Source organism: Peromyscus maniculatus, chromosome 21, assembly GCF_049852395.1.
Source record: "Peromyscus maniculatus bairdii isolate BWxNUB_F1_BW_parent chromosome 21, HU_Pman_BW_mat_3.1, whole genome shotgun sequence".
Taxonomy (NCBI): domain Eukaryota; kingdom Metazoa; phylum Chordata; class Mammalia; order Rodentia; family Cricetidae; genus Peromyscus; species Peromyscus maniculatus.
Window position 1 is genome coordinate 3505566 of NC_134872.1, and position 15929 is coordinate 3521494.

At 45.0% G+C, this 15929-nt stretch overlaps 1 protein-coding gene across 2 annotated transcripts in view; it reads left to right on the forward strand.

Moving 5' to 3' along the window:
- Positions 1-2010: 2010 nt before the first annotated feature.
- The window catches only part of LOC102912661 (H-2 class II histocompatibility antigen, A-F alpha chain), an 83289-nt gene continuing 69370 nt past the window's right edge, over positions 2011-15929 (forward strand). Inside the window, exons 1-5 of one of the 2 annotated variants that reach the window (XM_042265577.2) lie at positions 2011-2169; positions 4885-5133; positions 7393-7674; positions 7913-8087; positions 8246-8521. In XM_042265577.2, coding sequence (XP_042121511.1) covers positions 2085-2169; positions 4885-5133; positions 7393-7674; positions 7913-8067 — 771 coding nt within the window. In that variant the 5' untranslated portion in view covers positions 2011-2084 and the 3' untranslated portion in view covers positions 8068-8087; positions 8246-8521. Of the gene's footprint in view, positions 2170-4884; positions 5134-7392; positions 7675-7912; positions 8088-8245; positions 8522-15929 lie in introns of those variants that run through there. The other variant, XM_015990498.3, reaches the window with a different exon arrangement.

Genomic DNA, 15929 nt, shown 5'->3' on the forward strand with positions numbered 1-15929 from the left:
AAATATTATTTAAATTTTTGAGACTGAAAACTTCTATGTTCTTAAAAATAAATATAATGTATACATTTAAAGCAGTTTCACCAACATCTACATGAATTTTTATAAAGTTGCTGTTTTTCTAGGAATCAATATGAAAAGGGAGTACACACACATTCACACACACACACACACACACACACACACACACACACACACACTCCCACATGCAAATCTAAGACTAGAGTGATTTTGTAGAATAATTAGCCTTCCCTACTAACATGTTGCTTAATTTTTCAGGGTTCTGTTTATTTTTCTTTTTTCTTATATGGAGACATTTTTTTCATTTATTTTATATTATCTATAACAGTGATATTAATTATAGTTCTGTAATAAAGAGTTAATTTTAAAGATAGCTTCAGGACAACAGAGCGGCTTTGCAGTGTCGCTGGGCCCTCTGCTCTCTACCCACCCCCTCGCTCCCCAACCGGTGCATCATCCCACCAAGGAAGCAGAAGCTCAGGGATTCACTACCAGGAGCCTCAGCCTGAGTAATGCTGAAGTGAAACCCTCTGGCATTGGACGCGTTCTCTTCAGCCAATGAGGAGCAGGTGTGGACTGTGTCACTTGTCTCTGGAAGAACAAGCTGTTGGGACTCGCAGGAACAGGACCACTGTACAGACAAAGGCAGCATGTCACAAAGCCAGCAAAAGCTGTGTATAGGAAATAAAACTTTTAAACCTATTTACATAATTATTCTCTTCAAAAGATTTATTTATTGTTTTTATTTATGTATATGTGAGTGCCTGCATGAATTTATGTGCAACCACACACATAAAGATGTCAAGGGTGGCCAGATGATGGCCTAGAACTGGAGTTTCAGGCAGTTGTGTCCACCCCTCCAACCCCCCGTGGGTGCTGGGAAGGGCCCATGTCCTCTGCAGCAGTATTCAGTGCTCTTAACTCCTGAGCCATCTCTCTGGCCTCATGGCATGTCTTCCTGTGCCTGGCTTCTTTTCTTTTGTGTGTGTTCATCTTTGCTTTTATTTTTATTTATTTTTACATTTATTTATTTGTATGTGTGGGGCAGCTGTTCTACATGAGCACATGCGTGTGCTGTGCCCTCAGAAGGCAGAAGAGGGCTTTAGATCCCCTGCAGCTGGAGTCACAGGTGGTGGCGAGCTGACACGTGGGTGCTGGGATCTGAATTCCTGGCCTCAGCAAGACCAGCCAGGGCTCTTCTTCATGGCTGAGCCGTCTTTCCGACTCTCATCTCTGCTTTGGATTTTGTCTGTAGTTTTTCCTGTCTATTGCTGAGTGGAGCTCCTCAGTAAGAACTTAACCACACTTTGATCGTCCCTCCTTTTCTCCACAGGGCACTTTCTATGGAGCTAGCTGCAAGTTATTCAGGGGACTTCACGGATGCAGCTTTCATGAGTTATTGCTCTTGCTGAAATGGGCTTTGCATGATAACACCAGGGTTTCTGTGACAGAGCAAAGAGCCTCCCGACCAGGGTTTACACAATAGGAAGATCAAAGACATTGACTGTCCACCGTCTGTGGGGACCCTTGGGGAGGTGGTCAACTCACAATCTGGAGTGTTCTGTACACACAGTGAAAATAAATAAAGAAAAGAAACAACAGCTAACTCATGTACATGAGCCTGAGAAACGGCTGGGTGTTGGGGTTGGAGAAGCCCCAGGAAAGGAATAAATTCAGGGGAGACCTCCTGGACCATACAGCCCAGAAAACTCTAAAGAACATCATTATTATCAAAGAGTTCACCTATCCATGAGGCTTCTCAGAAATTCCCTCCTCTCTTGCCAGCCACACACACATGCACAGGAGAAAGAGTCTGGCGTGGAACCTCCTCCTTCCCAGGGCATTCCCTCAGCTCCTCTGAGCAGAGGCTGCCCCAGGTCAGGGAGTTCCCCTGGCCTCTTCCAGGCCTCTCAGTACAAACTCTGCACCTGGCGACTGTGACGTCACCACGAAGGAATTTTCTGATTGGGTCTGGCGGGTTTGGGTTGGTGTCAGACCTCCTTGCCTGGATCCTCACACTCTCTTGAGGACTCAGAGCAGCAGCTGTGAGACCACCAGGGAAGAGGATGACGCCCAGCAGAGCTCTGGTTCTGGGGATCCTCGCCCTGACCACCGCGCTCAGCCCCTGTGGAGGTGAAGACGACATTAAGGGTGAGTGGCCCGGCTGAGGGACGCCTGGAGCCGGAAAATGGGAATGGAGAGAAGAGGGAGACGCAAATCGGCTGAGATACAAATTCTCAATATTGGGCGGTCTAAGAACTCTGTGACCCCGTCTTCAGGAGGCTCTGGTTGGCGAGCTGTGCTCACCAGATCATGATTCTAACAGTGGGGTCCAGGGAGGGAAGTGTGGAGGGATCATCTCCTGTAGTGTATCCTATGGAAAACAGTTCCTTGAATTACGGATACAAATACACAGAAAACGCTTCCCTTGTGTTGAGGTTTATACTCTGCACACTAGGAACTGGCCCTGGTGGGAGGTGAGAGAAGGGGCCACCATTTTACAGGACAGTCCTCCTCATGTGTCACCTCACAAGTGACCAAGGCAAACAAATACGTAGATGTGCTTTAAATATAGTGAAAACCAGGCTGGGCCTGGCAGTGCATGCTGGGAACTCCAGTGCTTAGGTGCTGAAGCAGGAGGATCGTGAGTTCAAGGACAGCCTGGGCTACATACTGAGACTTTTACTACTTAATTCATTAATAAATGCCTTTAAATGTCAATTTTTCTTCCTTGCTCCCATTCCAAATATAGTGTCATATTTTTGTAACAAAGTAAGGAATACAGGCTGCCTGTCCTGCACCCCATCTAATGAAGTTCTGTAACAGCAACATAGACAAGGCCTGTGGCCACACTCTCTGTGCAATTCCTTGTCCTCTTCCAGAATCCCTCCTTAACTCTGTGCCATTTACAGGTGTTAATAGTAGCTGTTACAGATGTACAGATATTAATAGTAGTAAAACATCAGTTGAAAACTCAAATGTTTGAACAGGAAGTGAAAGGGACCAAGTGACCTGTGACCCATGGCTGCTCTCACTCCGGTTCTGTGGGGAGGTGGATGTCTCACCTGCTTCTCCAGGGAGCTTGGCTCCTTTGTCCCCAGTTCATTTCTTCAGTGTCACACGAGAGTGCCCCAACCAGATATGACCAGTCACAGTGGACACAGTTCCAAGGAACCACAGAACTGTAGGTCTATATGAAAATATTCCCATTTCTTTTGAATTTAGAAGAAAAAAAGTGAAATTTCAAGATCTAAAAGAATGCTTTGATTTTAACTCAATCTATATTACATTTGTCTTATATATTAAAAATGACCTTCAATATTTTTATCAAGGAGGGAACCTTAAATGCATAGGGCTCACAGGTCTTAATGCAGCACAGGTCATCGCTGACCCCGACTTCACATGGTTCTGCCATCTGTGTGTCATTCCCAGAGTCTCCATGGGCTCCAAAACTAGTTATAATCATTCGATCCTCTACTTTGTAAAGCACTTGCTAAGCTAAGATGTGGGTGCTGAAATATGTAAAACTGCTGCCTGCTCCTAGAAAGAGTGCAGACTAGTGATGGGCACAGACCAAGGTCAGGAAGCAGAAAGGTTGTTGGTGAGGACAGTGACCCAGCTGAGGCCAAAACTGTAACAGTGGGAGGCAGTGCAGGGTCCTCAGCAACACTTGTGGCCCAGGACAGGCACCTGCTAAAGGGAATGCTGTGTACAACCACATTTGGAAAAGAAGTCAAGATTTATTTTTAATGGATAAGAAAGCTTTAAGTGGGAGGTACAATGTTGTGGGTTGGGGTGGGGGACTGATAATACCAACCAAAATGGCTGGGCTGTGAGGGGAGGAGACAGAGGAGCAATAGAACATGAATAGGAGACAGAGGGATTGGGGGTCATAGTGTGGTTGGAAGCCTATGAATTAAAACTGAGCAGAAACATTCAAAGTAGAGGAGGTTTCAACAAATTAAAAACAACAACAACAACCTTGATTTCAATGAGAAAAAGAGATTCCAGCAACAGCAAGACCATGAGAGGATGAGGTCCCACAAACTCAATAAATGAAGAAGGAAGAAAAGACTAAACTAACTACCAAAATCTATGCCTTGACAATAATGTCTATTTGACATCCTTTGGGTGGAATTGCCTGTTTGGCCTTGGCATCTCACACATGCTCATTGTTGGAGGAAAAATCTTTAATTCACCATGCATCCGCAAGTGAACGCCAGTATTGATTTGGAAAATAGTAAGAGTTAGGGGTTGACTGAAGCATACAATTGAATTAAGTCTCTCTTTTATTCCAGAGGAAATCAGAAAACTGTCTTGTGGGTCCTCACAGTTAACAATGCAGGAACTTTATAACAGTTTTCATATATTTTGTAATGATGTCGTTGTTCTCTTTCTATGAGTCTATAAGCTTTTCCTTTTGTTAAAAAGGTGAGAAGGGCTCCCTGTGTGGAAAATGTCCTTTAGAAGGGACATGAAATGTAACAGATGTGTTATTAACTGATGAAAGATCAACGAAACACAAAACCTAAGAAGACTGACTCTTTGGAAGGATGCTTTCCTTTTCTATTCAGTTGTGAGCTGCTTGGCTTAGGCCATCATATGTACTAGACACTGATGGAGTCAGGACAGCAGAAATTACACATGTGACATTCCACTGCCATGTAGCATGTGACATAGAGGGAAAGAGTGGGCTGTGACTGACACTGAGAGGGGTTGGGGGAGTGGGTGATGGAAATGTGCCAAAAAACGAAGTTCATGGTATTTAAAAAAGTATTTTCTATCATTTTGTTTATCTTCTTTGTTTAACATTCTTTTTTATCTTTCTGTTTTCCTTTTTTTCTGCTATCCATCTCAATTCATCAGCCCAGCATGTTGGTTCCTATGGTATAGAGGTCTATCATTCTTATGGACCCAATGGCCAGTACACATTTGAATTTGATGGTGACGAGGAGTTCTATGTGGACTTGGATAAGAAGGAGACAATCTGGAGGATTCCTGAGTTTGGCCAACTGACAAGCTTTGACCCACAAGGTGGACTACAAGAGATAGCTATAGCAAAACACAACCTGGACACCATGATTAAAGAGTCCAATTCTACCCCAGCTACCAATGGTATGTGGTCAACACCCCACTCCTCCCTCCCTTCCCTGATGGGGAATGTGAGCCACTGCTCTATAAAATCCTCTTCTTGAGGAAAGGCAATGGCACCACATCATGCCTTATGACTGGGGCGGGCAGTATGGAAGTGCCACTGTGACCCAACCAAGAGCCTTGGTGCTGGGCAGTCAGGGTCTGCATTGATGTTCAGGTCTCCTGTTGTCACTGAGGGCCATGCAGAAGACCAGGATCTGGTTGGCCACCTTGGACAATGTCAGTGTCTGAGAACCATGCCATGCTGATCTCGGTGTCTGGTACTGCAACCTGAACCATAGAGACATCTGCGCATGAGCAGCTGTCTAGGGCCATGTCTGGGTCTGTGACCCTGCAGAGGCCAGGGTCTAGGGTGGTATCCATGGCTTCAGTTGATGCCTGGGAGCCATGCTGCTGCCAGTCATACTCTGAGGGGACTGTGCTGCCACCAGGGCCTGAGCTGCTGCTGAGGGCCATATCTGGGTCCATGGTCCTGCTGCAGCTGCGGTCTGTAGTGATATCCATGGCCAGTATTAGTATAGGGATCATTGTGCTGAACCAGCTCTGCCCTTCAATGGCCCAGGAATGGTTGATCCTGCCCCCTTCTGGGTATTGCAGAAGGCAAGCTGGCCCTACCCCTCAGAGAACTCATCCCCTCCCCACTGCAACCCCACACTCAAGAAAGATGACCCCACCCCTCACCATAGGTGTGCACCTCACCTGGGAAGCACACTAGAGCTGATCCTGTGGTCAGAGACACAGATGAGCCATCCCTGAGGGCATGAGAGCAGGAGAGTTGACCCTGCCCCCACTCATCTGCCATGTGGTGGTATGGGTGAGGGAAAGATGCCCTCCCTCCTCACCCATTACCATTGGCAGCAGATGAGAGATCTGGCCCTGGGGTCACAAGAGTAAGAGAACTAGCCCTGCCCTACACTAGCTACAGAACACAGGATAGAGGACCCTGCACCCACCTTAACAGCACACTAGAATTGACCTTGTTTTGGGGACACAGATGAGCCAGTCCTGGTGGGGGGTGAAGCAGGAGAGTTGACACACACATACCCCTTGTATGCCCCCTATAGCAGTGGGGAGAGAGGGCCCTGCACCTTGCCTGGGCAAAGCAGTAGAGCTCACCCTGACAGTGTGAATGAGAAGGCTGAAAGCAGGAGAACTGGTCCTCACTCCTTGCTGCAGGCTGCACTGGGTGAGCTGGCTGAGGCAGTGCTGGAGAGATCATCTGGGTGGTGACAAAGAGGGAAAGCTAGCAAGCTGCCCAACCCAGCTACCACCCAGGCCCAGAACCTGGGCTATGAGTTGGCCCATTCCAATATCTACCTCATCTGTGAACTGTTGGAGCATGTGAAGGGGACAAACCTACAGATCTAAATCAGCAGGATCTCCATGACATGGGACAACAGGATATCCAAGAAGAGTCCCAGCGAGAGCCCATTACCAGTGGTGTAGCGGAAGCCAGAGGCCTCAAACCAGACCAATGACTCATAGCAATGAACACTTACAAATAAAGATGTAGGGACTAAAGGGTAAACTGTGTGACTCACGGGGCCACATTACAGCTTCAGTGACCTTCTTCTTCTTCTTCTTCTTCTTCTTCTTCTTCTTCTTCTTCTTCTTCTTCTTCTTCTTCTTCTTCTTCTTCTTCTTCCTCTTCCTCTTCCTCTTCCTCTTCCTCCTCCTCCTCCTCCTCCCCCTCCTCTTCTTCTTCTCCTCCCCTTCCTCCTCCTCCTTCTTTTGTTTTGGTTTTGGTTCTTTGTTTTGTTTGGTTTTTGATTATTTTTTTAATTTGGTTTTGTTTTGGGGGAGGTTGCAAGGGCAGAGGGCAGATGCAAGGGGACAGAGAGATAAGTGGGATAGGAATGCCTGATGTGAAATCCACAAAAAATCAAAAGTTAAAAAAAAACCTCTCCTTTCCAAGACATGCCCAGATCTCATCACCCTCATCCTCTGTTCTTACAAATCACATAGTCCATGTAATATAAAGCTCCTTGTTCCCACAATGCACTCCTGGAATCTGTCTTTGAATATCTCAAAGAGGCCCTGGCAGACATCCTAACACCCTAGAGAAGGGCACAGGGATAAAGTGGATGCAGGAGGGAAGCTCAGGCTCTTGGACCATCATGTATTCGAGTCTTGGTGAGAGGGCTCCCTCACCTCATAGTGCAGGAACATCAGGAGAAAAACTCCCATCAGCCACTCATGTCCAGGCTGTTTCCTTTCCAGAGGTTCCTGAGGTGACTGTGTTCCCCAAGTCCCCTGTGCTGCTGGGTCAGCCCAACACCCTCATCTGCTCTGTGGACAACATCTTTCCTCCTGTGATCAACATCACGTGGTTGAGAAATAGCAAGTCAGTCACGGAAGGTGTCTATGAGACCAGCTTCCTCTCCAACAGTGACCATTCCTTCCACAAGATGGCTTACCTCACCTTCATCCCTTCTGACGATGATGTCTATGACTGCAAGGTGGAGCACTGGGGCCTGGAGGAGCCCATGCTGAAACACTGGGGTGTGTGTGAGTTCTACCTACCTCTGCACTTTCTTGTCCTCTGTCTCTAGAACAGCCTGTCTTCTGGCTCTGGTGACCAAACTCATTTCCACTCTTAAAGAGTTTCTAATGGTAGACTTCATGTTCTCCCATAAGCCCAGCCCCAAAGTCTGTGTGGATTGATTTCTATCCTCACACAGGCCCTCTTACACACACATCATGAACACACTCTCCTGACTCAGACACTTCACTTTCCCAGAACCCGAGGTTCCAGCCCCCATGTCAGAGCTGACGGAGACTGTGGTCTGCGCCCTGGGGTTGTCCGTGGGCATCGTGGGCATCGTGGTGGGCACCGTCTTCATCATTCAAGGCCTGCGATCAGGTGGCCCCTCCAGACACCCAGGGCCCTTGTGAGCCACACCCTGGAAAGGAAGGTAAGGGTTTGTGTTTGTGGGAGCCAAAGCCACTTGACAGGGGGAGCAAGGGAAAGGAGGCTGATGAAAACGTGGTTAGAACGTTGTTGGAGAACTGTGCATTGGTGTGATCACACTCGGGAGGCTCTGGAACACACCCCTCTCCTGTTTTGTTGCAGGTGTGTGGCCCTCTCCAGGGCAGAAGCGATGTGCTGAATGGCTGGCACAGTGTGTTTCTGGCCCAGTTCATCATCTTGTCTTCTTCCCCAAGTGTCCTCCATCTCGCTTTTCTCTTGGACCTGAGGCTGTCCCCCTCACAGCTCACACACCCTTGGAATTCTCCCCTATTCTGAGTTTTGGTTTTTGGCATCTTTCAAATTGTATCTGCTGTAGAATCTCTCCATGACCCTGATTCAGTAGCTGCACAAAGTCAATAAATCACCTTTTGTAAGTCAGTTACTGGTTTTTGTTTTGTTATGTTTTTCCTGTTTTTCATTTTGGAGCTTGCTGGAATCAGGCCACATAATCCCATGCCAGTGACACAGGAACAACCAAATACAGCCTTGGAATTCTTGAGAATCTTAGCCAAGTTTGAACTTTCTCTCTTCTTTTTGTTCTAAGCCCTGAACACTGTCATCTGTCTCCAGTCAGGCACAGGTTAGTAGGGTGTGAAATCTGCTTCTGTGTACACTTGCTGTAAGAAAATACCAAGTATGGAGCACACACCAGTAATTCTAGTACTCTGGAGACAGAGTAGGAGAGTCCTCACAAGTCTAAGGCCAAGCTGCTCTATACAAGGCAAGCAGGAACTATATAGGAAGAGTTTGTCTAAATACGTGTGTGTGTGTGTGTGTGTGTGTGTGTGTGTGTGTGTGTGTGTGTGAAAAAGAAAAAACTACATGTATTTTACAGAAGATTTAATGAAAAGAACTTTGAAACTCAAAAGTGATAAAAGTATTTTTAAATGTTATCAAAAGTTAAGATTGTTCTCAAAATTTTTTGGAATCATCCAGGTGATACACCTCCTGGTGTGTCCATGAGGGCATTTCCAGAAACATTTAGGTGAGGTGGCAAGAGCCAACCTGAATATATTTAGCAGTGTCTTGTGGGCTGTATCAAGGAGAAAGTAATCAGCCTTCATCTCTCTCTGCATCATGACTGTGGATGCAATGTGACCAAACACTTCATGCTCTCTCTGCCTCCCTGCCGTGGTGGACTGTCTCCCCCCAAACTGTGAGCCAAAGTAAACCTTCCCTCCCTCAACCCCTCCCTCCCCGTCTCCCTTCTCCCTAAGAAGCTACTGTCATGTATTTGTTACAGCAGCAGGAGAAGCAGCTCCTACAACAGAGTTTTCCCTGGGGGGCAGTGGGGACAGTGTGTCTAGTGGAGGATGCTGCACCCACAGCTGCTGCCACAGATGCTAAACTGTGTTGGCTCTTTGGAGGTTGGATCTCACAGGCCCATGGCTCCTTCATCAGGAGAAATGAGGGGCACAGGGCCAGGGGTGAAGTATTCTGTTGCTCCCAGGACACAGGGATATCTACAAGGGATTCAGTGAGTCCCACTTGGGCTAATCTGCTTAGAGGAATCCTATAGCTACATTCACTCCATTGTCTCTCAGCTTCATTTAGGAGGTGAGGCACCCACAACTCTGATTGGCACTAGGAAGACACTGCAGGTTGCTATAAACCTGGGGGCATTTCTGTCCATGCCAGCTGCATTGGTGAGCTTAGAATGCAACAGGGAAAACACAAACACTAGCACAGTAAATACACAACACCTTAGTGCAAAGAAACCTATATTCAAAGACAGGTCATTATTTTATATGATAAGATTAATTTGAATCTTTAGATGTATGTTTCGTTTGGAATACCCATAGAAGTCAGGAAAATTAGTATGTAACCATGGAGCGGGGAGCTTCTAAAAGAGGGGAGATAAAATGCAGTGGGGTAAAGGGAGGATGAGGAATAGTGGGATAAGAAGGGTTAAATTGGGGTGAGCATGGGAGAGAAGACTAGAAGAGGGAATGTGGGGGAGGATGAACAGCACTAAAGACCTTTCAAAATATGTATGTAATCTACTACTGTAGAAGCTTCCAACACACACACAGGCACACACATGCACACACACACACACACACACACACAGGCACACACACACATAGGCACACACACACACACACACACACACACACACACACAGTACATTCATGCACAAACATAAAAAGAGTTAAAATGAAGTTACCTACAACAGAGTGATAATGTCTATGAGACACAGGTAAGGGAGACCTTATGACGAGAAGCTAGACTGTCTAGCTAGGTCTTTGTCTCTCTAGGAAAGGTACATTCCCTCCTGTGACCTGTCAGCTTATAGTCAAACCATGTCATATGTGACAACTCTATGTGTCTATTTGTTTAGGGAAGGGAAGGAAAAGATATCTAAGAGGTAGAAGAGAATAATTTAAAAATCAGTTAGAAATTATTAAGCCCAGGTAATCTGAACATGAAAATGTGTATCAGAGAGCACAGAATTATAAGGCAATGAAATAGCTGTTTGACACTTTAATGACTGGTACATGTCATTTACTTGTTCAAATCCTCAGAATGTACCAGCATCAGAAGTGAATAATGGGGCTGGAGAGATGGCTCAGTGGTTAAGAGCACTGACTGCTTGTGGTGATATTGTGTTCCCCAAAATATTGTGCACCCTAATAAACTTATCTGGGGTCAGAGAACAGAACAGCCACTAGATACAGAGGCCAGAAAATGGTGGCACACACGCCTTTAATCCTATCACTTGGGAGGCAGAGATCCATCAGGATCTCTGTGAGTTTAAAGCCACCCTGAAAACAACCAGGCACAATGACTCACGCCTTTAATCCCAGGGAGTGATGGCAGAAAGCAGAAAGGTATATAAGGTGTGAGGACCAGGAACTAGAAGCATTTGGCTGGTTAAGCTTTTAGGCTTTGGAGCAGCACAGTTCAGCTGAGAGGCATCCAGTCTGAGGAAAGAGGATCAGCTGAGGAATTGGCAAGTGAGGTGGCTGTGGCTTGTTCTGCTTCTCTGATCTTCCAGGGTTCACCCCAATAATTGGCCTTGGGTTTGTTTTTATTAACAAGACCTTCTAACAATTCATGCAACAACTGCTCTTCCAGAGGACCCAGGTTCAGTTCTTATCACCCACATAGTGGTGGCTCACAACTGTCTGTAACTCTAGTTCCAGTGGATCCAATGCCCTCTGCTGGCCCCCATGGGCACTGCAAACACATGATGCATAGACATATGTGTCGGCAAAACACCTGTACACATAAAATTAACAAATATTTTAAGTGAATTATAAATTGTATTTAGAATGATAATGGTGTGTTAACATAGGTTTATTAACTGTAACAAATATACTACTTGAGTGGAATTTTTTAAAATCATAACAAAAGTGCTTTTAAAAATTAAGTTTTCTTTATTCTGGAGAATTTCCTACATAGATACAATGAAATATGATCATATACACCCACCATTTCCCCTTCCTACTCCCCCAAATACTTTCTCAAAACATCCCCAATCTCAACTTCATGTCTAGTCAGTGCTGCCCATATGTGCACAGCTGTGAGGCCATCCACAGGGGTGTGAGAACTTCACAGGTGGCTACTCTCTCAAAAAGACTGATTCCCTCTCCTCCAGCAGTTACTACCTGCCAATATCTCCTTTGTAAGGGGCGGGGCCTGGAGAGCACCTCCCTATCTGCGCAGGAATTCTGGCTGGCTTGATCTTGTGCAGTCCTGAGTGCAGTAGCCAAGTCATGTCTAGAGCACAGTACTCCCCACCCCCGAACCTCCCACTCTTACATTCTTTCTGCCTCCTCACCTGCAATGTTCTCTGAGCCTTGGGAGAAATAGATTGATAGAAATGTCTGAAGAGTGTGGTACTTGGGTTTTGAGGGTTCTCACTTGCCATTTCCAGTTTGTTCTCTGCTTCCTGCTTGTGGTTCAAGATGTGAGCTCTTAGCATCCTGTTCTAACCACCATGCCTGTCTGCTTCCATGCCTCTCCACCATGGTGGTGACTGACTCTTACCCCCTGGAACCATTAGCTTCAATAAACCCTTCCTTCTACAGGTTGCCTTGGTCATGATGTTTTATCACAGCAACAGAGAAGTAATTTATACTATCAGAAATTACAAAATCAAGAATGTTAAAAAATAATAATAAATAGGGACTAGAGAGAAGGGTTAGCAGTTAAGAGCACTGGCTGTTCCACCAGAGGACATGGGTTTGGTTGCCAGCACTCACATGGCAGCTCACAGCTGTCTGTAACTCCAGTTCCAGGGGATCCACACCCTCTTCCTACCTCTGCAGGATCCTGTATCCATGTGGTGCACACATACACTCAGGCACATACACATACACATAAAAAACAAAAAGAAATAAATATTTATAATAGTTCTAATAATTTAAAAGGAATATAAAATACTGAAGGTTGGAGAGATGGCTCAGCGGTTTAGAGCACTTGTTTGGTTTGGTTCTCAGCACTGACATGGCAGATCACAATCTTCTACAATTTCAGATACAGCAGATACAACACCTTCTTCCAGCCTCTTTGGGCACTGCACACATGTGATGCACAGACAGATACAAATACCTTAGGTATTTAAATATTTAAATACTCAAAAATCTTTAAAAGATTATTTTACCACCAGTTGGTGGTGGTGGTGCACACCTTTAATCCCAGCACTTGGGAGGCAGAGGCAGGTGAATCTTTGTGAGTTTGAGGCCAGCCTGGTGTACAAAGTGAGTTCTAGTACAGCCAGAGCTACATAGTGACATCCTGTTTAGAAAATTAAAAAAAAAAATTTTAATGTAAAAAGAGTATAAGGAAAGTCTTATGCTCTAAAAGAAAAATATTTTCTATTAACTGCACATTTTCTATATCACAGCCAGAAAGGATAAAAATACTTTTGGATGTGAGAAAACATAAAAGTTACTTAACACATAATTTTATTGGAAGTTGATTCAGATCATGACATAGTAAAGTATAATTGTCAATCAGGAAACAGGAAGTCAGGAAATGACTGCAAAGAACCTCACTATTACGATTCCATGACAAACCAAGGACACTGAGTGACCAATGGTGTTTGTAAAATTAGAGTCATTAAGGTCAGAAAGCTCAATTTGACACATGGAAGTGTAAAGGAGAAGAGAAAAAGAAGGATAGAAACTTTGATGCCTTCGTCTAAGATGGGGGATGAAAGACATCGGCCATATGTAAGGGAAGAACACACAGAGATCAACACATTTAGCTGACTGTAGTAACTGATGGATTTCACAGGGTGAGCCATGAATTCAAGCAGGTCTTTAGAAGGTGGACTGATTTCAGCCACAGGAAGTTCATGGTCTAAACCACAGGCAGCTGAGGCTGCCTAAACTAGAGTAAAGTTCCAGGTTTACACCCCAAGCAAGTTGGGGCAAAATCCAGTGAGGCAGCTCTCATCACCTAAGGCAATTCCTGGGGAGCAGAATTAGATGACAGAATGCTTTGGTCCCAAAGAGGATGTGCATAGAACAGGACAGCACCCACCGCAGAAACACACTTCCACTCATGTGGAAGAAAGCACACACACAAATGCTTTTGAAAATTCACCACCTAAAATTTTAAATAAAAATGCCATACAACCCAGCAATCTTGCTTGTGGGTACATGTTGTGGAATATTTGATCACCCTGTGTGAAAATGTCTATGTTTTACCTCACCTGTCTAAGGCACCTTCTGATTGGTTTAATAAAGAGATGAATGGCCAATAGCTGGGCAGTAGAGGATAGGCAGGACTTCTGGGGAGAGAAGGCATCTTGGGAAAAGAACCAGGAAGGCAGGGATTCACCAGCGAGATGCAAAGGAAATCAGACGTACAGTATGGAGGAAGGTAATGAGCCATGTGGCAGAACATAGATTAATATAAATGGGTTAATTTAAGTTTTAAGAGCTAGTTGGGAACAAGCCTAAGCTAAGGCCAAGCTTTCACACTTAATAAGAAGTCTCCATGTCATTATTTGGGAGTTGGTATTCCAAAGAAAGTTGGACTACAGGTACATATGCAAAAGTATCAGTATGTTGAGGAGATATCTACATGCCAGTGTTTACTGTAACAATATTCACAACAGCTAAGACATAGAAACAACCTAAATTTCCATGAATGGATTACAAAATGTGGTGTGTGTGCATGTGTATGTGTGTGTGTGTGTGTGTGTGTGTGTGTGAGAGAGAGAGAGAGAGAGAGAGAGAGAGAGAGAGAGAGATATGACTACTATTAGACCTTCAAAAAGAAGACAATTCCATCATTTATAGAAACACAGATGAGCCTGAAGGGTGAGTAGGAAATAAAATAAGCAACCCAGAAAGACAGTACTGCATGAGCTCACACATGGAATCCTAAAAACAGTCAAAGGGATAGAACATGGAATGGTGGTTCCCAGGGCAGAGGGTGGGAATGGAGGGAGGAGGAGGAAAGGAGAGATGTCGGTCAAGTGTAATTTTTATTTAGACTGAAAAGGTGATTTCTAGATTTATTATGTATCATGCTGTCTAACATTAACATTGTACTGTATGTTTAAAAATTACTACAAGAGCAAATTTCAAATGTTCTCACAACACACACAAAATAAGCATGAGAGGTGATGAGTAGCATCTCTTAGCTTTCATTAACTCAGTTGACTGACTATTAAGTCTCCTCCATAAGCAAAATATTCCACAATAGTCAGGAAGGACAAAGTCATCCTGCAGTAATTCTTAGCTCACAATAGTGAGTGAATCTCCATGGCTTAATTCAGTAAAAAATACTTAGTTCATTCAAGAGCCTTAGGAGTGGGGCTTCTAGAGTCCCACACACACCATCACTACAGTGATGACATCACATCACACACACCATCTTTACAGTGATGACATCACATCACACACGCCGTCACTACAGTGATGACATCACGTCACACGCACCATCACTACAGTGATGACATCACATCACACACACCATCTCTACAGTGATGACATCACGTCACACACACTGTCACTACAGTGATGATATCACGTCACACACACCATCTCTACAGTGATGACATCATGTCACACACACCATCACTACAGTGATGACATCACGTCACACACACCATCACTACAGTGATGACACATTTGTGGCTTCAGAAGACAGTGCAGACATAACATACTACACACACCCCCTTGTTCCCCCATTAGCTGGTTCTAAGTCATGTAACCCTCAGAGGAGCCTGGGAATTTTACAGATACAATATTGATGACTACCACTTGTAGTGATATATTGTGTTCCCTAATAAAATTTGTCTGAAGATCAGAGAACAGAACAAGCCACTAGATTAAGCATAGAGGCCAGACAGTAGTGGCATATACCTTTAATCTTAGTACTTGGGAAGCACACATGCCTTTAATGGCTGGGCAGGGAAACGTATGTAGGACGTGAGGAGACAGGAACTAAAGGCTGTTTTGGTTGGAGCCTTTTGGGTGAGGTCTCAGAGGATTTCAGTCAAAGGATTCATGGAGTTGGTGAGGTGAGATGTGGCAGTGGCTTGTTCCTTTGTCTCTCTGATCTTTCAGTATTTACCCCAATATGTGGCCTGGGTTTTATATCAGAAGACCATTTAGGAATTTGTTCAACATCTGGTGTCCAACTTTGGGGGCAAGAGTTCACAAAAAAGCTACACTCGGCCAGAATCACCACCCCATCTGGGCTGAGAGTCCCTATCTCAGTGGCTAAATTTCTGTTGCAGCCTCTCTGCAGTAAATGCCATGGGTTTTGGGGCTCCAGAAAACACAGGCATTAGCCACTTTCACACACTTCCCCCATGCAG